Consider the following 21,875-nt stretch of genomic DNA (forward strand, 5'->3'; position numbering starts at 1 on the left):
AAAGAAGCAGTGTGTGTGTGGGATGGTGAGTCTCAGTTGTGACTGGTGACAACGCCACGGATCATGTCATGACTGTTCTGTGTCTGTGTGTCAAATAAAGAGAAGATTTAAAGTTTGTAGGTTTTGTGAACAACAACAAAAAATATATATATACAGACATTCCTTAATAGAAGTCAATGATTTTTGATAATGTATACTTTTTTTTATTTACTCCAGGACACCAATTCAATTAATTAGGTAACTAATACCACACACACACAAACACGCATCACGAAGGGCTTCTTTAAAAAGTGAATAATTCAAACAGCAAAAAATAAGTGTCAAACTTGCAACAAGACAATGCAGAGTTCAGATTGTTGCATAAGGACTATTAAGGCATCCATCTTTATAAACTACAAATGTAGCTCTGTTTGTAAACACGCTACAATTTACTTCAGCGTCATTTTTGCAAGACATATGGATTTTCAACCATAAGTTAAGAGAAAAATTATAAATTACAAATCATATTTCACAGTTTCGGCAATTTTGAAAAGTTGGTCAAAGCTCAAAAGGAATACATCTTTATAAACTACAAATGTAGCTCTGTTCATAAACACGCTACTATTTACGTCCCCCTCATTTTTGTAAGACGCATGGATTTTCAACCATAAGTTAAGAAAAATGATAAATTACTAATCACAATTAACAGTTCCGGCAATTTTAAAAAGTTGGTCAAAGCTCAAAAGTTAGCTTTACACAAAAAATCCAAAAGGAGAATGGGATTTTATTGGAAATGCAATACCAGCTCCTCCATCTGCTCCTCCTCCTCCTCTTACTCTCATATATGTTGGCGCCAGAGAAAATAAAAGTGTGACAGCCGAATCAACCGAGAGCCGCCAAACCGGCGCAACACAAACTATGTCAATGAGGTCAAGTAAACAAGATCCACATAAAACCTTGCTAAATTGGATTTTAGTCACACTTGCACACTATGGTGCCAGGCTCTTAATCACAGGCTGAGTTACTGCATCTACCATCTGCAGACGACTTACACCCTGTAAGGCTTAATGACGAACTCTTTGTGTGGGAGAAATAAATATAGAGCGACGCACAGTTGTGCACTAAAGAGCATAAAGGCATATGAAAGATCTGACCACAGCGCTACAAAGAATACATACATTACATTACAAAGAAAATTTGTCATATCTAAAAGTCTGAGGGTAGAGCTTGTGTGTGTGTGTGTGTGTGTGTGTGCACGCGTGTGTGTGTGTGTGCGTGTGTGTGTGTGTGTGTGTGTGTGTGCTCGGATGTGGTTACAGTGATGTCTTTCTCCCCCGAGAGTTCTGAACACCTGAACAAAAAGGAACCGTAGAAACAGAAAGAGAGAGAAACCATTCCTGATTGTCTTTATGCTCGGGTTTTTCATCCTAAATTGCAGAACCGTTTGAAAGATTTTGCGTTCCAACGCTCAAACAAAGACACAATCTGTTTAAAGCTAATTGTTGGGTAATTTAAAAGCATCTCAAATGTTGTGAGGCACCTTTGAATTAATTATTTAATGGGACTTTTTCATCATTCTTAATGCATCGCTGAGGTTCCTCTCATTTCCACTGTTGTCGCAATTATAGTGAGACAACCAACCATAGAAGGGGAAAATAAAACAGCAGAGGATCTCTAGTGGTGTCCAACCATTAAAGTTCCTTTTGAAGACATTTTAAATATGCTTTCTTTAAACAAATCTAGGAGGACTTTTACAGTTTAAGCCGCGCAACTTACTAGTACAGTAAGGTATCTTTAACATGGGGACAGAAAGGAAATCATCTTGCAGATTAGAAGATTGGGACACATTGGGGATTGTTTACCCAGAAATTCATATTTCTAAATCATACCATTCAAATTTACAAACCTGTATACAATCATGAGCGCAATTAAGAGATCGAGCGAGTGATTTGTCTCTGAAGGATATAATAGGTGGATACGAGGATGGATATTTTATAAGGGCAACAACTTAGGAGAATTGAACCATGCGCATCAGCTTTTTGTTTCAGGATGAATGTGAATGCACTCAATTTTCATGTAACTACATCTAAGAATTTGGACCGTGTAGCTGACAAGTCGAGAAGCAGAGCACCTGTGTCTTTTTTGAATTTATTATTCAAGAATAGGTGTATATAATTTATCGAGTGGGGGGGAATACATTTTCACAGATTTTAATTCTAAGTTTCTCCTGCTGTAGCTTTGTAGTCAATAAAATTATTATGACATAGATTAAAGATCTGATGTTGATTTTAAGGTATCTAATTCAATTCTTTGTGTATTAAAGTTTCATGTTTTTCGCTGGTGACGATAAGTAAGAAAGGCTTTTAATAGATTTGACTGAAAGTAATACATAGCGAATGAACATATAGTACAACCCTCTCATAGGTTCTTATTCAAATGACAAATTATATCAAATAATATAAATAACAGCACAAGACCTTCAAAATTATTCCAATCTGTAAAAGGAAGATTCGGTTTTGAGGAAAGAAACATAAAGCTTGACATCGCTGACAATATCGATGACAAGTGTTGTTAACTGACAATACATAAACTCCATATTCCACGAAAAAAAAAATGCATTGTGGCTCATATTGTTGTGGTAACCCTCCATGGATATGTTGATTTATTGTGATTATTCCTAATTTTGAAATACGTTTGAGCGACAGGCAAAAAGCCTCTCCAAGGCCGCGTTATTTTACAAGGTTATCATTACATATATTAATGGTGCAAAGCTCATATGCTCTCACAACAGCTTAAATTCCCACCATATAAAGTTCAACGGTCAAAAGACTTTGCACTGGTTAATGCCGAACATACGTCGCCTGGCCTGCTTTCTAGCCTGGTTCACCGCCGTCCGCACCGCATACTCAAATACTTGCTGCACGCCACGGTTGCTAAGAGCTGAGCACTCGAGATAGCCTTTCGCTTGCACTTCTTGTGCCACATGCCTTCCCTCCACCGCTGAGATGCAGGTGCCCCGATGTGTCCCCGACTCCCGCAGGTCCGTCTGAGTGGCTACAACCAGGACCGGCACTTTGGGCAAGTTTTGACGAACTTCGGCGATCCACCTGTGCACGTTAACAAAAGAGTTGGGATTGGCGACCGAATAGCAGATGAGAACTACATCGGCCTGATGGTAAGATCTGGGTCGGATCTGTCTGAAGTTGTTGTGCCCCGCCGTGTCCCACAGACCCAGATTTATCTGGACTCCATCCATGTAAACTTCTACACCCATATTCTCAAACACTGTGGGCTTGTAGGATTCTGGGAATGTTTCTGAGGTGAAGCGGACCAGCAGGGATGTCTTTCCAACCGCACAGTCCCCGACCAGAACGCACTTCACCGACATTTCTTCGTGGCCATTCATGGTTGTTTTTGACAGGATTTGCGTGGTTCTTTGAAAAGGTCCTGGACCGGAGGGGCACGGTGCCCATGGGATGTTCTGCTTTGTCTCCTGAATTCTTTGCTTGGAGGGTCGGAGTATCCAGCTACGAGTCACGGACGTCCATTTTCGGCTCTTTCTTTAAATTCCATTCCTTTGAAACATAATGGTAATAAACCAACTGGCATGATTTACCATCATACAAGCAGTGAACTCCCCGTGGGTAGTTTTTTTTTTGCCTCTCTTTTTACTTCATTTCGCCGGCTCGCACAGCAGGTGACCATGTTCCGATCAGTAGAATAATCACCCTGTGACTCGGAGCCGCGATGGGAGATCTACAGAGAGAGATGAGGAGTGCGAGCTTTAACATTTTCCTTATATTTTTTCACATATCACAAAGCAACATTATAAAACAAATCCTGGCGCATGCAGTGCATTGATTAACGTATTGTTCCAGCATTTTCAGTAGATATAATGCAAAAGTGGCATCAACAAAGAAACGTTGTACGTGACTATACTAGTCCTACAAACACAGCACAATTCGTAATTAATATTGATGGAACTAACAGAAATGAATTGTTTATAACACATCTATAATGATGATATCTTACATTGTGAAGACTCATTATGCATATGTAGCACGTTATCAAATATATGTGTATCTATATTTGAGATGCCCTTTGTAATTTCGACAAAACCCATCCTGGTTCTGAGTAACCATTTTTCTATGAAGCCTGACAAATATATTGTTAAGCAAAGTATCCTATCAAAATAGAATATAACTGATTAGCAGAGCAAAATGTCTTACATCACCTGAAGAAAACATTGTAGTTGAACTTTTGATGCCCAAACCAACAGTCACTATCTTACCCCACAATATTATGTTATCAGTGTATAACTTTTTAGATTTAAATAATTCTATTTTAACATAAGTACATCGTAACAATTTAGCGTTGTTAATGTAGTTTCAATGCTAAAAGAAATATTTTCCCACTTTCTAGAAAATTACTTATAGCAATACTTATTAAAACCATTGAAGTTCTCAGCCTATGTAGATATCTCAAAAGCAAAGTAGATAAATTACCATTTAGACAGCATTCTAGATTGTAGCGGGTAACAAAATCCATAACTGCGACATTTCTGAAGTTTTGATGTTAACTGCGGTACGAGGGTGAGGCAGGTTGGCCGGGCAGGGAAGACAGAGGAGGGCGAAAAAAAAAAAGTAAAACATATCCGCTTGCCAAACAGAGGAGGTGTGGCTCAGAAGAGCAAGTGTCTCACTCCCCCACAGCTGCTGTTTCAGACGTGCTCTTTTGGATTTGAAGCAATTTCAGCTCAGCCCCAAAGAGAACAGCTGGCGCATATACAATAAAAATAATTTTTCAAGGGGAGATTTAAAATTTTCCAGAAATTTGCCAACCTGCAACTTTCAGGTAGTATCTTGGAACATTTTCATAAATTCCATTTTTCCATCTACACATACAGGAAAAACTATTATCACTATTTGTCATGAGGGGTGGCATGATAGAGTAGTGGTTGGCGCTTCGGCCTCACAGCAAGAAGGTATCTGGTTTGACTCAAACATGTGGCTTTTCTGTGTGGAGTTTGCATGTTCTCCCTGTCTGCATGGGTTTCTTTCAGGTTCTCCGAATTCCTCCCACGGTCCCAAAACACGCCGTAGGTCCATGGGAGGCTCTGAATAACCCAGATGCATGAATGGTTATAATGTCATTGTATGTGGCGCTGCAATTGACCGTCTCTTGCCCAATCGCCCCTGGGATAGGCCCCAGCATCCCCCGCAACCCTTTGTAGGATAAGTGGTAGACAATGGATGGAATTAATGAATATTCATTTCATATTCATCGTTTCTAGAGGGGAAAAAAAAAAACACCATACATTACAATTAAAAACAATAGAAAAGATGTTGAAAGAAATTAATGTTGAAAAGGCATAAACCTGTCCATTGCCAGCTCCTCCTGTTGAAGCACATTGAAGTGTCCTTGGGCAAGACACTGAATCCCTAGATACTCCCAATGGTCTTTTTAGCCCCTTGCATGGTAGCTCTGCCACCATCAGTGTGTGATGTGTGTGTGAATGAGTAAACGCAATCTAGAGTAAAGCGCTTTGAAAGTGCTCAGCGTGAAAGTTCTTTGTAAGTTGATACCACTTACAATTTTATATGATGTTCATTGTGAGCTGCCCTCCGATCAATATGGTCGATATACAGTATGATTTTACGCTCTCTTCAGTCAACAGTGCAAACTAACGCTGAAAATATAACATGGATTGCACCCGAAACAGCAGTAAGGGAACATAATAAGACTGTTAAACATTTTTTGTCTCAAAATCATTTGGTGGTTCACCGATTTATAAAAACAGGGTTTTTGCCTATGTGTGTATTACTAGAAGATTATATGTCTGTAATTGTTAATTGTGTCAAGAGAGGAACAAAATAAAAACTTAGTAAATTCTTAGTAAACTCTTAGAAAATTATTTTTATTCGGCAATCTAATGAAAAAAAAAAGAATTAAAAAAATACAATTTTCTCCTAATACAGGAAATTCATATTTTCACATAATGTACAATGACAAAATTGTATCAATATTTGGCTTTGGAAAAGGACATTTTTAAAAAAAACACAAGTTAAAAACTGTTAAAAAAACATTTTTGAATCTACAGAGTAATATGGAGACAGAGCTGAAAAATACCATTTCAACAGCCAGCAAACAATGTTGGCATGTTTTTCAGCAGCTAACCCTATCTTACATTTTATTTTCATATTTTAAGTCATAACTTTGAAGTCATACCTGAACAAGAAAAAAACCTGATGAGCAACTGATTGAAATCATAATTGGGTCTATTGGGAGATAGCATGAAATAGAGAAAGAAAAATAATTTACATTTTTACAATGCATTTATTAAAATGACTGGTAATAGAAAAATAGAGACTACATATATTCCAAAAAGGCACCTCCAACACTGGAATATTATTCCAATAGTTTTAAAACACACAGAGGCATATATAGTGTAAAGCACAATAGAGCATTTGCATAAAATATACATTCAGGTTTTGGAGTCGCATTAAATGTCATTTGTTTTATTTTTAAGTGAAATGACAAATGACTGTTATCGAAACCTGAATAAAAAAACTGGTGATGCAGATACTTTGACAAGACTGATATTTCATTATTTTGACATCCAAGGACAGCATAAAGAACTGAACTGTCAGGGGTAAGTAAAAATGTTTCTTCATGACTGAGGTCATAGACATATGTAAGACGAGGGTAGCAGCTTCTTTTCATGTCAAAGAGACCCAGATAATACCTGGCTTTGGCTCCTTGAACCTAAGAATGGGAGAAGAGGTGGAAAATAAAAAACAGATTGGATATTAACACACACACACGCACGCACATATATATATATATATATATATATGTGTGTGTGTGTGTGTATAAATATACACACACACACACACACACACACATATATATATACATAGATATACATACATATACGTACATATAAACACATACGTACATACATACATACAGGACTGTCACAGAAAATTAGAGTATTGTGATGAAGTGCTTTATCTTCTGTGATGCAATTACAAAAACAAAAATGTCTTACGTTCTGGGTATGACGGTCATTACAAATCAACTGAAATTTTGCAAGCCTTTTATTATCTTATCTCAAAATATTAGAATATCATGAAAAAGTAGTTTTTGTTTTTTTAATTACAATTAAAGAACTTTATCACAATATTCTAATTTTTTGAGACAGTCCTGTATATACACATACATACATACATATATACATACATACAAACATAGATACACATACAAATATATATATATATATAAACATGTATAAATATATAATACATATGTGTATTTATATCATATATATATATATACATACATAGATATATATACATACACACATCATAATTTTATCCAGAATCTCCAACTCCAGGCTGTATGAATTTGAATGCTTTTTGGATTTAATGCATATGAGGTGATTTGTGTAATGAGTGTGGCCTAAGGAGATCAACACCCTATAGCAAGGTGTGCATTATTATTATGCAGATTCTTCTCAGGAAAAATGGTTCAAAAAAGAGATTTAACTGACTCTGAAAATTCAAAAATTGTAAAAAGTCTTTCAGTGGATGCAGCGCTCCACTTAGAAATATCTAAGATATTGAGGTGTGATCACAGAATCATGAAACGTTTTGTTGCAAATAGTCAGCAGGGTCATAAGAAACTTGACAATAAGAAAAGACGCAAATTAACCGCCAAAGTTTGAGAAGAATCAAACATGAAGCCACCAGCAACCCATTATCTTCCACTGTTGCCATACTCCATAACTGCAACCTACATGGAGTGTCAAGAAGTACAAGGTGTTCAGTTCTCAGAGATATGACCAAGGTAAGAAAGGCTGAAACCCAACCGTCTGTGAACAAGACACACAAGTTGAAACGTCAAGTATGGGCCAAGAAATATCTGAAGGCAGAATTTTCAAAGGTTTTGTGGACTGATTAGATGAGAATGACTCTTTATGGACTAGATGGATGGCCCTGTGGTTGGAATAGTAACGGACAAAGAGCTCCACTTTGATTCAGATGCCAGGAAGGTGGAGGTGGGACACTGCTATGGGCAGGTATTATTAAAGATGAACTAGTTGGACCTTTTTGGATTGACAGTTGAGTCAAAATCAACTCTAAGACCTACTGCCAATTTTTAGCAGACACTTTCTTCAAGCAGTAAATAGTCTGCATCTTTCAAGAAGACTTTGATTTTTATGCAGGACAACATTCCATCACATGCATCAAAGTACTCCACTGCGTGGCTGGACAGTAAAGGCCTTAAAGATGAAAAACTAATGACATGGCCCCCTTCTTCACCTGACTTAAACCCTATAGAGCCCTTCTTATGCAGGAAATTTACAGTGACGGTAAACTGTACACCTCTCTGAGAGGCTTTGGTTGTGGCTGCACAAAAAGCGGATTCTGACCGGATCAAAAGACTGACTGACTACGTGAATGGAAGGCTTGGGACTGTGATCGAAAAGAAGGGTGGCTATATTGGTCACTGAGGTTTTTTTTTAATTGAGTTTGTTTATTATTCTTACTTTAACAGGTGAAAATAAACACGCAAAATGGGAAATTCGTTTTCATTTAATTGCTTAATCATTCTGCACACTAATAGTTGGCTTATAATGTACAGTATACTTATAGATTTTCTCTTAAGAAAGCCAAAACTCCACTTTTACAACTTAAATGTTAAGGTTTGAGGGTTAGTTAACATTTTGGATTGACCAATAGCACTGTAGTTGCACAATAACGACATTAATCCTCAAAAATAACTTGCCAAATAATTGTGCACACAGTGTACACAAACAGTACATCAATATATCCATATATGCATATATAAGTGTATACCTGTGGTGCTTGTTGGTGAGGTAGTTGATAACGGCTGGGCGGATGCGGGCCACACCACCTTGGCTGTGGTTCCCTCTTCCTGTGATGACACGGAGCTGAGGTTGACACAGCCCCTGCCTGCATTCTACACAGGAGGAAGCAGAAGTAAAACGAAATTCAGATAACAGGAGCATCCTGCTCAGTGAAGAAGGGAGAGGGGGAAGCAACATACAGCGCTTAAGTAAAACATGTTTGATGACGTCAAGTAGACACGCACACGCACAAATGCATACATTATATATTCTGTATTAAAATTGAACTATAAACACCAGTGGGAGTGCTTGTAAACTGCCAACTGTAGCTATAATATACACTTTCAATTTTTTTTTATTTCTAAAATGGTTTGATATGAGAGAGGTAGGCAAAATAAGCTAAAGCCTCAGTCTACACCTTTTTTGGTCAAGGAGAGGTTGTTTTTGGATCTTAAAATGAATTACTGTTTTCTTGCTTCTTGTTTATCTTAAATTTTCATCTTTGAATTAAAATTAAATCTTACCTTTACATATATGTATAAATGTGTCTATATATATTAAATGGCATGCACTAAAAAAATACTTGAAACATATAAAAAGCTATCTTAGCACCTAAATTATATCTCTAATTCATATTCTGTGACAGAAATAATTGTCTATTACCTGTGGTTTTGTCCTTTAAGACCTGGGCCAGATGCTTCAGGGCCTCATCAACATGCAGTCCATGGAGGTCAAGGATATTTTCAGGCAGCAGAGAAGAGTTGACCCTCTGAAAGATTTGGACTGCTGCACGATGGTTGGCCTCACGCATCTGCAGGCCATGAATATGTCCCTAAGGAAAGATAATGGGAATGCAGAGCTACTGATCACGGTTAGTGAAAAAAAATTTTTAACTTGCCACACAGTTGGAAAAGAATTTCTTTAAAACATTTTTTAAAGATTTTTGCTCCACACCTGCTGGGCATAAAATGAAGCAACTTCTTTGTGTCCTGCTTTGTATGCCTCAGCCGCTTTGGAAAAACTTTCCAGCTTTCGTTTCCTTTGCAGATTGGCCTCAGCCCTGAAGTCCTCATACTCAGGGTCCTCCATATCTTGGTAGGGGAGCACGGATAAGTCTAAAGACTTCACCTTCTGACAAATAAAGGAACAGAATGACTCAGACAACTAATAAGAAAATAAATCAATAACTTGCACTGGTGTCACAGAGTGGTGTCTGAGATGATGACATGCGCTTCATGTTGCTGCTCTCACTGGCTTCGTCATTTGCAGGTGCGTGACGCTAGGTGTCTCTCGAACAGTTATCACGGCTGATCCTCTGATGCTTATTTTACAAGTGCAAAGCTTTCTATTTGTTCAGTCTGCCTTATTCACTCACAGTGAAGAACAATCAAAATAAAAATCATGCCAGCAGACCAATCAGTTGAGAAATCCAAGTTGGCTCTTAACAGAGACTGGTTTTGTATTTGTGAAGTGCATGATGTGCGTGTTTTTTGCATTCTTTCTTCACTCCCTTTATAACCACCTTATCCCTTTCTTTGCTCGCTGCTCTGTGGCGGTCATAGGTGGGCACTTCTGGAGCAACAACTGTCTTCACAGGCCCCTCTTCCAGCAAAGAGCGAAGAAACAATTCGGTCTGGGTCAGGGAATAACTACAAAAGTATAATCATAAATATTTCATCAGGGTAATTAAAAAGATACTTACTCTACAACATTTTGCAATTAATGAATGACTGGAGTTTCTTTAATTCATTAATTCTTCATTGATTTATGAATGCACCCTGACAAATGTGCCAACTTTGACAACCTAAGGTATACAATGCAAGCTTAAAGTTATGTGTAAAGCGCAGTTGAAGCTCACTTGTGATCTCTGAAGATATCCTGGAGAAAATGCCTATCAATGGTAGGGAAAAGGGAGTAGAGAGTTTCTTCCTTTACCAGGGTGGCTCCATTGTGTCTATCAAAATTTGCATGTCTTCTGATCTAAAACAAATACATTTGGTAGTTGGAATAAAATCAAAGTTCAAAGTGATTAAAATGCTAAAAAAAAAAAAGAGAAAAATAGAGGGTTGCTTCACAGTATGTGAGCCATGTTACCTTTGCCATGTTTTCCTGTAATGCTTGTTCCTCTTTGATAATTGCCCGTAGAGACACATATGGGTTTGAAAAATTCCAGTGGTCCATGTATGGCATCTCAACAAGTGGCTCTGGCTGATTTTCCAATGCTGTGAAAAGATCTGGGCTGATCAACAAATGTGACCGTTGCATACCATCTCATATTTGAAATTCCCCTGTGTAATGAACCTAAGCAGCGAATGTTTCATTGAGATATGTGAAACAAAATTAAGATTCTCTTTGAAAAAACAAAATTTCCCAAAGAAAGGATTTGTTCACACCGCACTCACTCCTGTCCAATTTTTGTTTTTCCAAAAGTAAACTGCACAAACGATATGGAATCTGAGCATTTCATTTGTGATTTGGGCCACTTCTCTATATGGTCCTGAATCTCATATATATTACCTGTAGATTGAGACATGTAAGAAAAAAAAAATTACCGTGCTGCTAGGAGTCACATTCAAGATCTATACAGTTCTTTGGTACCCGAGGCCAGTATCAAAAATGGCTTGTTGATATACAAATAGGTTGATGGCCATACAGAACATTGTTGTGGTCAGTGAAAAGTTCAGAGACCTAAATCTTAATTTAAAGAAGCTGAAGAAAAGCAATCTTGTGCTCATCACCTGTTTGTAACTTGAATTTTATTGCGTATTAATTTAAAATGTGGCCTGTCTAAACTAAAATAATTTTCAACCTGTTTCAAAACATAATGTGGGCATTGAGGTAAATAATAAAAAGGCACCCATGAGTCCTGTACCTGTGAGTCCTGATCCACGTTATTAGCTCAAAAAAGCTGAATTATATAGCCTAATGTTTTGAACTTGCATGTATCAAATGTAACCTCAACTAAAGAGGAGTTGTTTGTTTATATTTTAGTCGGGGGACATCAACTGCATCTGATGAATAATTGAAAATAATAAACACAAGTTTCTTGATAGCTAAAAAAAAAAGCTTCTGTGTGTCTTGACATAGACTCACAAGTCAGCCTCGAGAACAGGGGTGGCAAAATCCCAGTCACAATACCATTGTGATAAATTAATGGCAACAATAATGGCAAATAAGCAATCCAATGTAAAACTATAACACTAATTATGTTCCAGAAAATAACAGAATGGAAAGCATTCATGGACATGTGGCTTATGGGCAATTCCTTGGCACAGAACTGAAATGTTATGTGCTGATCATATGTAATTCTAGCTCTGGTAGGGCCATATAGAATTCGGGGTCAAGCTGGATTTGGCAAATAAGCGTTTTGTTGCTCATTCCAGAAGGCATGCCAGAATACAATAAAGAAATTCCTCCAGCCTTTTCCCTGAAAACTTTAAATGTATGTTTTTGAAAACTCCATTGCAGTTCACACCAGAATCCTTGGAATGTTCCTACATATCCACACAAAAAAATTCAATGAAGTCACTATAAATCCTTTATTTCACCAAACTTCTGAATGATACACATTGTTAGGCATTTAAAACAAGCTATTTCCATGTTACACAGTGATTCACTATATCACCAATCTGCTTCTGCTGGAAAGCATGGTTCCACTTGGATTCTTTGCCCACAACTCAAGAGGCATGTTTGTTAATTCTAACTAGTTTTTGGTTGTTTTTTTTGTCCACTGAACATTGGCACTATAGGTGGCAAGAAATCCAATAGTCGGCTATCAGTAACAGACAAGATGTAGATCCTGGGACTTTGCAGTAAGAATGTACACCGTTCTTCCAAAAAAAATATTCTCTTAAGAGGTTGTGATGACATGTTGGAAAGACCAGTTCTTACATAGGTGTTCCATCAGGTTGTGATGGGGTGACTGTAAAGGAACAGTTATTCACCTGTTTCATTGATAATTCTCTCCACAAATACATGTATTGTGTGAATGATTAAATAATGGAAGCAGTGGCTAAGGTGGCTAGCTTGGCAGGCAGTCCAAAGGTTTCAGGAATTATAAATGGAAAATACCATAAACCTGATCAAGAATGCACATTGCATGTGTGTAAGCGGGTGAATGAGTCACTATTGGAAGTTATTCCCAATAAGAATAAGCCAAAGGATACATATGAATGCATTCAATTAATCTTGAGTTTCTGTTTATCTACATATGTAAGACAGTGTTGACAAACAAAAATTAAATAGATATGCTGCATTCACTTCATGGTCCTCCATAGCTTTCAGATTTGTTTGTGTGTGCACTTAACTTACTTTCCTGCAGCAAATGATAGGGCAGGGTTGCTTGGCTCTTTTTTTCCTGTAAAACAACAAGAGTCACATAATCTCAAAAAAATACAGACGTTAATTTGAGTCTCAAGATCCATTTACACTTACTAATGCAGATGTTGTACAGTCAGCACTGTAAAATATTAAACAACTCACATGGATGGTTTGTTTCCACTTCCCGTGGAGCAATTTGGCCAGGTTCATGTCCATTTGTACTGCACAGTCATCAGCAGTGCATGTACCTGCATATTGCATTCCAAAAAAAAATCAAGCTGTCATTATTTAGATCTGTGTGGATTTGTAGGAAACGCTATCCATTTTTTTTTATTTCGGTTATTCTTGAATTAAAGCTGTTTTTCTAACATTGAAATGTAGGAAATGTCTTTGCAGTTTGGCACTTAAGTCCTACCTGGATCAACTCCCACGGGTCCAAATAGCTCAGTTAACTGTAGTGCCAGTTCTGTGGATAATATCAGTTCCAAACTTTGAATGTCCAGGTGTTCACTCCGTCTCTGTTCCATGGATCTATCAATTCTCTCCTCTCTCCTCTTTCGACCCTGACTCTCCACTTTTTTTGGCTCAGCAAGCACCAACCGTTGGACCTCTGCACGACTGGCCATCTCTTTTTCAATTCCAACTCCTGGATCTTCAGTTATTACTGAATCAATTGCACTCACACCCCAAGCACCACTGCCTATGTCTACCAATGTCACTCCGTCATCTACTTTGTCACAAATCTCTATTTTTTCTGGTGCTGTCAGACAGCTATCAGCTTGGGATGAGGTAACTTGATCTGAATGATTTTTGCTTCTGACTGGAGAAGCTGTATCTGCAACATTTTGCAAGCCAGTGTTATTGGCGCTTTCTTCTGAGCTACCCACTACATCGCTGGCAGGCTGTTTGGTTACCTCTACGCTTCCAGTTGGCTCTGAATTTTTCAATCCCGTGAGGGGAATTTCCTCTAATATATCATAGCCTGACCTTGTGTGTTCTGCTAAAGCTGGATCAGTGGTCTGGTCGTCAGTTTCCTCAGTGTCTTCCACTTCACTATCCTCATCTTTAAAGAATCTCTCACCAGAATCCAGCAGCAAGTTGATTGTCCAATCCAGATCATGTTGGCATTTGTTGAACAAGTCTTCTAATGTATCGAAACCGACCAGCCTAAAGTGACGGCTTAAGATGCGCATGCACTCAAGCCAGTCTTGAGATGGTCCAAACTCTTTCTCATCCACCTGTGTACTTTTCTCATGTACCACGCGATATGGGACCTCTTTGTGGTGAAACGGGTGAACAGCAACTGCTGCAGAAACAGCAGAGGATTTCTCTGGCAAGAATCGGGTTGAATTGCCAGACAAGATTTTGATGTCATTGGAGTGCCTGCTCATAATGACTGTATCTGCGCTGCCATCTTGACAATTGACACGCCAAAGGAGGGCAAAGTCTTGAGGTTCTGTCTGCACGGAGCAACCTACATCTAACAATGAAAAAGGAGAAGAGGGCTGCATGTGGCCTTCAGATATTGACATGATCTGCAGATCAGCATTAGGGTTTACATTAATGCTTACATTACATTTATGATCGAGGATTCGTTCACAATTTGTGTTGCTATTTTGACAACTACTTTCAATTTGAGCTGGGGCTTTGGGACACTGCAGAGGTTTGGGTGATGAGGCAGGAGAGTTTTGAGTGAAAGTGAGTGCTAGTTTGCACTGCTTTCCAGATCTGCGCCGTTGCTTCCTCTCCTGACCGCTTCCTGCATCCACTGAGCTGTCATGTACAGGGACATCAAGATGTAATGTCATCTCCCTGTCTGCCTGGTCTGTGCAATTATTTGTTTTCCTCTCAGCATGAGGAACAGCACCAAGCTCAGTGCCATCCTCATTGTCATTACTACAGCTTCCTCCTCCTTCGCATTCTGTAGCTGCACATGGAATGACTGTATTAGCAGCTGAAAAGAACTTTGTACTGGCTGACTTGTAACCCCTGGTATCGATGTCACTACCGTTGCCAAAAACAAGATCCCCTGTAATTTCAATGTTTCCACTTTCAATTTCAAGTCCCACCAGCTCATTCGCCGAAGAGTCAGCTGGCTTCCTGTCTAGCAGACAATCAAGTAAATCAGCCCTGCTGATGCAAACTGTATTCGTGCTAGTCTCTTCATTTTCAGATCTAGGGTCATCAGATTCTTCAGATGTGCTAGAATCCACAAGCTCTCCACCACTGACCGATGCCACACAAGTGGGTGAAGAAGAGGGGGATGAACATATGGAGCCAGTATTGAGGCCAGGAAATCCAGCCTGTACAAGATCGAGTAGTTTCTGGAACTCTGTCACATCACTCCCAGACTGAAATTTCCCTGCATTTTCATTAACTTCCATCAACAGGGTATCGTCTTTTGCTTTTCTATTTTTATGCCCTTCTGTTGTTCTCATCTGTCGCTGTTCAAGGGACCTTTCTGGGGGCCAGTCTCCTTCAAAATCTAGCATGTTTGGAATTTCCTTTTCTCCTTCCTGCTTATAGACCTCGGCATCTTCCGTTATCTCTGCGTCCTCCATTTCCTCTTTGTCCAGTATATTAGTGTCTTTCACAAGGTCTGCAGGACCCTTGTTGTCAAAGTCTGTCCTCCTGCTTCTCCTTTCTCTCTGCACTCTTTGTCTGATAGACTCAAAGAAAGCTTCAGGAATTTCATCCTGGTGGGGATATTCATTTACCACTGATTCTACAATACAGTCTGGGATTCTCTGATCTTCTCTTTGGTTATTTTGCTCTAAGTGGATACCTAACTCAGCATCTTGTGACCGCAAGTCCATCTCATCTGTGGGAATTTCCGTGGGTTTTGTAAGTTTGCCAGTTACTTGACAACTGAGAGTATCTGTGGATTTGTGGCCGCAGTCTTCCAATAGTCTGTCACTGGACTGAACAATAGAAGACACATCAGGAAGGGAGGAAAATAAATGGGGGCGATTTTTCACGTCTCTCTCAGTCAATCCGGGCTCCTTGATAAGATCAGGGCATGGTGCATCGAAAGTATCTGGTCTGAGGAAAGGAGGAGCAGTATCAGCAGAACAATTCATCAATCACATGATAGCAGCACAAGGTATTTCTCCATACCGGACACCAATTTCTCACATATAATTTCTTTTAAGCATCCACAGTTCCACATTTTATTGACCATCATGTGATGGGCATGACAATGCAATTTTCCTTAGTTTATGAATATGATATGATGTTTTCTGTCATCATTATGTCTATAGATTAAGACAGATACTTAAATTTACAAGTTCTTTTTTTCCTTCAGGCAATACGTCATCCAGGTTTTCGTGGAATATATTTGAGAAGGAAGATATCTGAAATGTTGTAACTGAGTGTGTTTTAAATTAATCAAATTTAGCACAAGGAAAATTAAAGACGGCAGACATAAGAATTTAGTTAGTAGGACTCCTGTGAGACTATTTGTCACATCACTGGGACTAGAAATGATAAAACTTCTGTGGGTGTGAGATAGCATAGGAAGAAAGGAATTACAAAAGAAAATAAGCTTTTTTTTTTTTAAAAACATGAACAAAGTAAGCAGTAACTTGCCATTTTCAGGGGACCCACCACAGCATTGATACATAATGCCCAAATCAATTTTTTACGTTTGTCAATGCTTAAAATGGGTAAAATCATAATGCTCCACACATTGATTTTGTTAACCTTCCATTACCTGCTCTCGCTCACAAGGCTTTACTTGACTTGAACAACGTAAAATATTTTTCAATCAAGTACAACAACAATATGTTGCACCATTGACAGGATATTACAGACCCTTTTCAGTTATTTCCAACCTAACTATAATTTACCTCTGGCTCTTTTTCTCATGTTCTCGCAGTTTGGATTCCGGCATAGATGAACCCATAATGGACCTGACAGTAACAAAGCGATCGTACCCGGCGAGCATTCGTCTTATCTTTTCCATCGGCACATTATGAGTGGTGCGTCTGAAGATGATTGACAAACAAACAAAAGCAAGGACATGCAAAGCATTTATTAATATTAGGAAATATTTTTCCTCCACTTTGGAAAAAAAATAATGTGGATGACAAATAATAGAGATCTATTTCTCTCTCACCTCTCCAGTTCTCGAGGCTTGTTCTTCCACCAAGTGTCTGGCTCTCGAAATTGTACCTGATATTTATGTTTCAAGGCCTAAAATGGACATAAGAATCAACTATCTGTAGCAGTTCACAACAAAACATAACCATTCTTTTAAGAAGCTTAAGCATATTTCACTTGAATTGCAAAGTAATGTGACCTGACTTTTTCTAATTAACTACAATATCTAAAATATCTTACTTTCTACATAAGAAGTGTTAAAGTGATCAAACCGGAAACTAAAGGTCTTTTGCTTTAGTGGTATGATATGCAGTAGCCATCAGGGAAAAAATTAGTCTGACGAAATGGAATGTCATTATTTAGATTCATAAAATTACAGGAAACTAATTTAATGTTGAAAGAAATATTACATTATGCATATATTGCTGCTAATTTGACTGACCTGAGCCACATATGGTTTCATCTCCCAACCTTGCATGTTGGTATTGTCAATTATGATAGGCTTATCACCCCTCTCAAATGCCTCCTTTGCTAGGGACCAGATTAAATCAGACGGGAAAGCATTAGTAGATGTAAGGCACCTAAGATAATAAAATCACAGCACTTAAAGAGAAACAGAGGTTGTCAGTTGAATATTGCATTGATTTTCTACAGCTGAATGTCTTATCCATTCTATGGAGCATCTGTGTTGTTTACCTCGTTTATGATTCCACTCATGAGCCTCCCCCCGAGCTGAAGGGTCAAAGTGATATTGACCATTGTGAATGAAATAGTCATCGGAGCTAAGTACAACACCCCCTGGGTTATGCTCCTGCAAAGCTCTGTAGACACACAATCAAAATGTTAACAGCCATACACATACAGGTATTAACACCGCTTTGGACTGCCATACGTTGAAGGAAAATGTCTTTAATGGTTTCCTACATTAATAACATGGATTGATTAGATTCTTTAAATTCAGTATTTTTTAAACATTATTAATCCTTTGAGGGAAATTGTTAATCCTCTGCATTTAATCTACCATGAATGAACCAAGTGCAGTAGGCAGCTACTGAGCAGCAGCCAGGGAGCAGTTAGGGGTTCAGTGTCTTGCTCAAGATGACTTTTACAGGCTAGGAGGAGCACAGGAATCGAACCAGGAACCTTCAGTTCAAAGACAACAGCTCTGCCCCCTGATATGAATTTTTCAATAATCCGAATCTATTGGGGAGAGCTGTTATATTTTATTGTATCATAGGTTGGCAGCATATTTAAGGTGAGCATTGTCTGCGAGGATAAAGACATGGAATGAAAACAGCAAATTCGACTTTAGTGGGACTGGCTGAACTGACATCTTTCAGTAGATGATGTTGAATAATGATGTGACATAACGAAGTATGGGCACTAGATGTGAACTGTATAATTTCAGGACTAAAAATTCCCAACAAACAAGTGGAGACTTGAGTTTAAAGGAAAATAGGATGTGCCAATAACTCAGAATAAACATACAGAAATATACCTGTTAGCTAAATTAATATTCTAAATCAAATACTTTTTTCTTTATGCATTAAGCAACTGTAAAACTGTACCACTGTCAAGTGCATCTAATCAGAGAAAGGAATATTACTATTATATATTACTATTGAACTGTATATATACTGTAGTTTACCTTGCCAGAGTTGATTTTCCTGATCCAGGTGCACCACGGAGAAGCACAAGTACCTTTCCTTCCAAATATAGCCCACTGGAACGGGTGGACTGATGTGGAGCAGCAGGCACAGCCCAAGACTTGGGAATAGTAGCATACGGTTTGAGAGGTGCCTGACTGGCAGGTCTATTACTTAGCCAGTGGGAGGTATGTCTGGGTTGGTTACACCAAGGGGATGGTGCTACGGGAGTAATAAAATATCCTCCCTGGTTTCCTTGATTACGAGGACAAAACACAGGTGAATCCAGGTTCCAGGATGTTGTGTTCACCTTTGACCTTACTCCTCCCCCCACTACATCTTCAGAGGGCAAAACTTTAGCAAGATCTGAAACAGGGTTTGGGGTCTCTTTCCTTTTGTAAACCTGGAATGCGGAGGGGCGACCTGAAGCTGCGAGGTCCAAAGGGAGGTTACTGTTGTCTTCAGACGTTATGTTTATCGAATGTTTGACTTCCATGACTGATTGCTGATCACCACTGGTCCCATCAGCCAATGTGCTTCTCTGTTCAAGAGGAGAAGGAGGTCCAGACTTATACTGAACCAAGGCTCTCTCATGACAAGACTGCACAGCAGAAGGACCACTCAATTCAGGCCTGACGCTGGCCTGAAGCAGCTCGGGGAAGGCCTGATGTGGAAACTGAGGGGGTGGAAGAGATGAAAGGATATTCTCAGGAAAAATCAACTGGCTATTGGTCTGGTCTTCTTCCATGTCTTGTAGTGCAGTTAGGGTCTCTAGCTCCTGATCGATTAACAAGTCGAGCTCTTCTGACATTATAGTGGGAGGAGAGGGGAGTCTCTGCAATGGTTGAGAATAGACAGGGGGTCTGCATTCACCAAAGTGATGAGGACTGAGCAAGGCAGCAGCTGTGTGCTCAAAGCCAGACACCGAAGATGAAATTGGCACTGCAATTGCTGCAGCCTCAGATAGTTCCAAAAGGGGATCCATTGCATTTTCAACTGTAAAATACACACACACACACACGCACACACACACACACACACACAGAGGAAAAGAATACAAAACAATCAGTGAGTAAAGGTTTTTTTAAAGGACCCGTAATTACTTTGTTTTAACATTTAGAGAACTGATTTGTATCTTGTTGGGAACTCATGCCGTATAGGCACTTATTGTACACAAACAAAACATACAAACCAAATTAAGTCTTTGTTAAAACATAAATAAAAGTAATCGTGCTATTGTGACATATAATTTACGAGATAGAATGTGGGCCACCTAGGGCCTCAAATCAGATTCAAGGGAACTTGTTGAACAGAAGCATTACACAAACCAAGCAACAGTCAACAGCTTGATAAAAGAATGACTTGGTTCACCAAGTTAAGTGATAGCAGTGGTCTTGGACCATCTTGGTTTAAAATAGTTTCCACATATATTGGAAATTAATTTATGGCAGAGCATTCTTATGTTTTCGTTGCAACATGCAATTTTAAACCTAATAACATAATTAGGATAGCATTGCAAACAGCACAGGTTTAGCCTGAAAGGAAGAATACATTGAAAAAAATGCTGTCATTTTACATCCTTCAATGATATTAATAGTAATTATTTGAACCACATGCGAATACGGAGTAAAACAGTATGACAGTTAATGAATGGACTTTTGTCTATGCCATTTCTTACATGTAAAACTGGATATGTTACTCTAATAGTCCTAAGGGTGACTATTGAAAGAAAAAAAGATATATATATTCAAAATGGTAATTTGAATTAAGAGAACACATTGTCACCTAATCTTAGCACCACAATGCTCATTTTTACATAAATTAAATATATTAACTAATTTGAATAAATGACATTATTAAATGTGTATTCCTGTCTCTATGGCAGGGAGAAAGCAGGAGAAAAAAAGTTTTCAAAACTTAAAACATTTAAGTTTCTTCTATCCCCTCAGATATAAACTTAAGGTAAGTTTCGCACAACATTCCTTCCAGAGTGACCTTATTCCAAGACGCCAATGATTAAATGTATTTATCTAGAGAGTACATGATTATTTATAACTACAAAGAATAAGATAAGTAAATGATAGTGTATAAAATCCCTAGTTCAGTTAGATCTGGAATTTGTTTTGTAACGGTTATAGCCTGAGGAGCTGTCTGCAAAAGTCAATGAATTAGAGTCAACATTAACGTCGGTTTCAATTAGCAAACTAAACTTTGTTGCTGTTTCTGTCTCCTGTTACGCTTCCATGGCGGGGAAAGCATGGATATGTGTTAGTGTTTACAAATACAGGTACATTAATATGACATAGGGACACTTGACATTTTATATGTCATGTCTTAAATCGGCACATGAAGGAAGTGTATGGACAGCTCATCAATGTTACTGGGTGTAAATAGTGTCGCTGGGGTGCAACTATCTTGGTAATTCAGAAATCCCGTAAGTAATAATGTTTCGACACTATCAGACATGCTAACTAGTTAGCAAAGGGAAACTTCATATAATTCCCCAGCGGACCAGCAGGTTGGACAGCTGATCTTCCGGGTAAAGCGCTACCTTTAAAATCACACTCTGACAGCACGGTCTCAATAACTTCGGGTTCCAGGTGTGAGAACATCTCCTTCATGTTTTGGACGATTTTCTCTCTGTCGGTTGTTGATATTGTTTGGCTAGGCAGACGGTTGGTCGCCATTGCGCCGGCAAAACCCTGAGATAGTCGGCAAGTCTCGCTGTGGCTTCCGAGGTTTCCCCCCTCTGACGGTCCGGCGGGGAGTCTTGCCGGGCTCTGACTATTTTTCTTTCTTCGAGGCATTACGGCCTCGAGGTGAAGCCTGTTGTCGTTCACGCTCGGCGGAGTAACAGGGCAGCTGACGGGGTTGGAAACATGGTGTTAAACGCGAGCAGAGTAGCTGGTATGTTGCTCAACTGAAGGTTAAAGAAATTCAACAGCACTGCTGAGTGG

General features: G+C 38.8%; 2 protein-coding genes across 5 annotated transcripts; both read right to left on the reverse strand.

Annotated features, from left to right (window-relative positions):
- Positions 1–1,628: 1,628 nt before the first annotated feature.
- Positions 1,629–4,591, reverse strand: rhoh (ras homolog family member H). Its single transcript, XM_086156225.1, has 2 exons — positions 4,485–4,591; positions 1,629–3,735 (listed from the first exon to the last, which is right to left on the reverse strand). The coding sequence occupies exon 2, from the start codon at positions 3,383–3,385 to the stop codon at positions 2,801–2,803; it is 585 nt and encodes a 194-aa protein (XP_086012351.1). The 5' UTR covers positions 3,386–3,735; positions 4,485–4,591; the 3' UTR covers positions 1,629–2,800.
- A 1,284-nt stretch (positions 4,592–5,875) lies between these two features.
- Positions 5,876–21,875, reverse strand: n4bp2 (NEDD4 binding protein 2). Of its 4 annotated transcripts, XM_086156858.1 has the most exons (16): positions 21,470–21,871; positions 18,921–19,914; positions 17,969–18,093; positions 17,715–17,803; positions 17,289–17,365; positions 17,020–17,157; positions 13,587–16,213; positions 13,334–13,419; positions 13,163–13,208; positions 10,946–11,073; positions 10,710–10,831; positions 10,374–10,500; positions 9,806–9,982; positions 9,515–9,683; positions 8,841–8,964; positions 5,876–6,744 (listed from the first exon to the last, which is right to left on the reverse strand). In XM_086156858.1, the coding sequence occupies exons 1-16, from the start codon at positions 21,723–21,725 to the stop codon at positions 6,699–6,701; spliced, it is 5,331 nt and encodes a 1,776-aa protein (XP_086012984.1). In that variant the 5' UTR covers positions 21,726–21,871; the 3' UTR covers positions 5,876–6,698. The 4 variants fall into 4 exon arrangements, with proteins under 4 accessions (XP_086012984.1, XP_086012987.1, XP_086012985.1 ...); XM_086156861.1 differs by lacking the exons at positions 18,921–19,914; positions 21,470–21,871 and having other exon boundaries at positions 17,715–17,853; positions 17,969–18,035; XM_086156859.1 differs by lacking the exons at positions 5,876–6,744; positions 8,841–8,964 and having other exon boundaries at positions 9,577–9,710; positions 21,470–21,873.

Source organism: Fistularia commersonii, chromosome 12, assembly GCF_037954325.1.
Source record: "Fistularia commersonii isolate RoL2024-O1a breed Wild chromosome 12, RoL_Fcom_v1.0, whole genome shotgun sequence".
NCBI classification, from domain to species: Eukaryota; Metazoa; Chordata; class Actinopteri; order Syngnathiformes; family Fistulariidae; genus Fistularia; species Fistularia commersonii.

Bases quoted from the DNA above. Each gene is read 5' to 3' on its own strand.
- rhoh (XM_086156225.1), bottom strand. From the start codon at position 3,385: ATGAATGGCCACGAAGAAATGTCGGTGAAGTGCGTTCTGGTCGGGGAC.
- n4bp2 (XM_086156858.1), bottom strand. From the start codon at position 21,725: ATGCCTCGAAGAAAGAAAAATAGTCAGAGCCCGGCAAGACTCCCCGCC. The intron at 17,804-17,968 runs GTAAACAACACA...TCTGGTCCCTAG, and splicing joins TGAGTGGAATCATAAACGAG to CAAAGGAGGCATTTGAGAGG. The intron at 17,366-17,714 runs GTCAGTCAAATT...TGTCCATTTTAG, and splicing joins TGAAACCATATGTGGCTCAG to GCCTTGAAACATAAATATCA.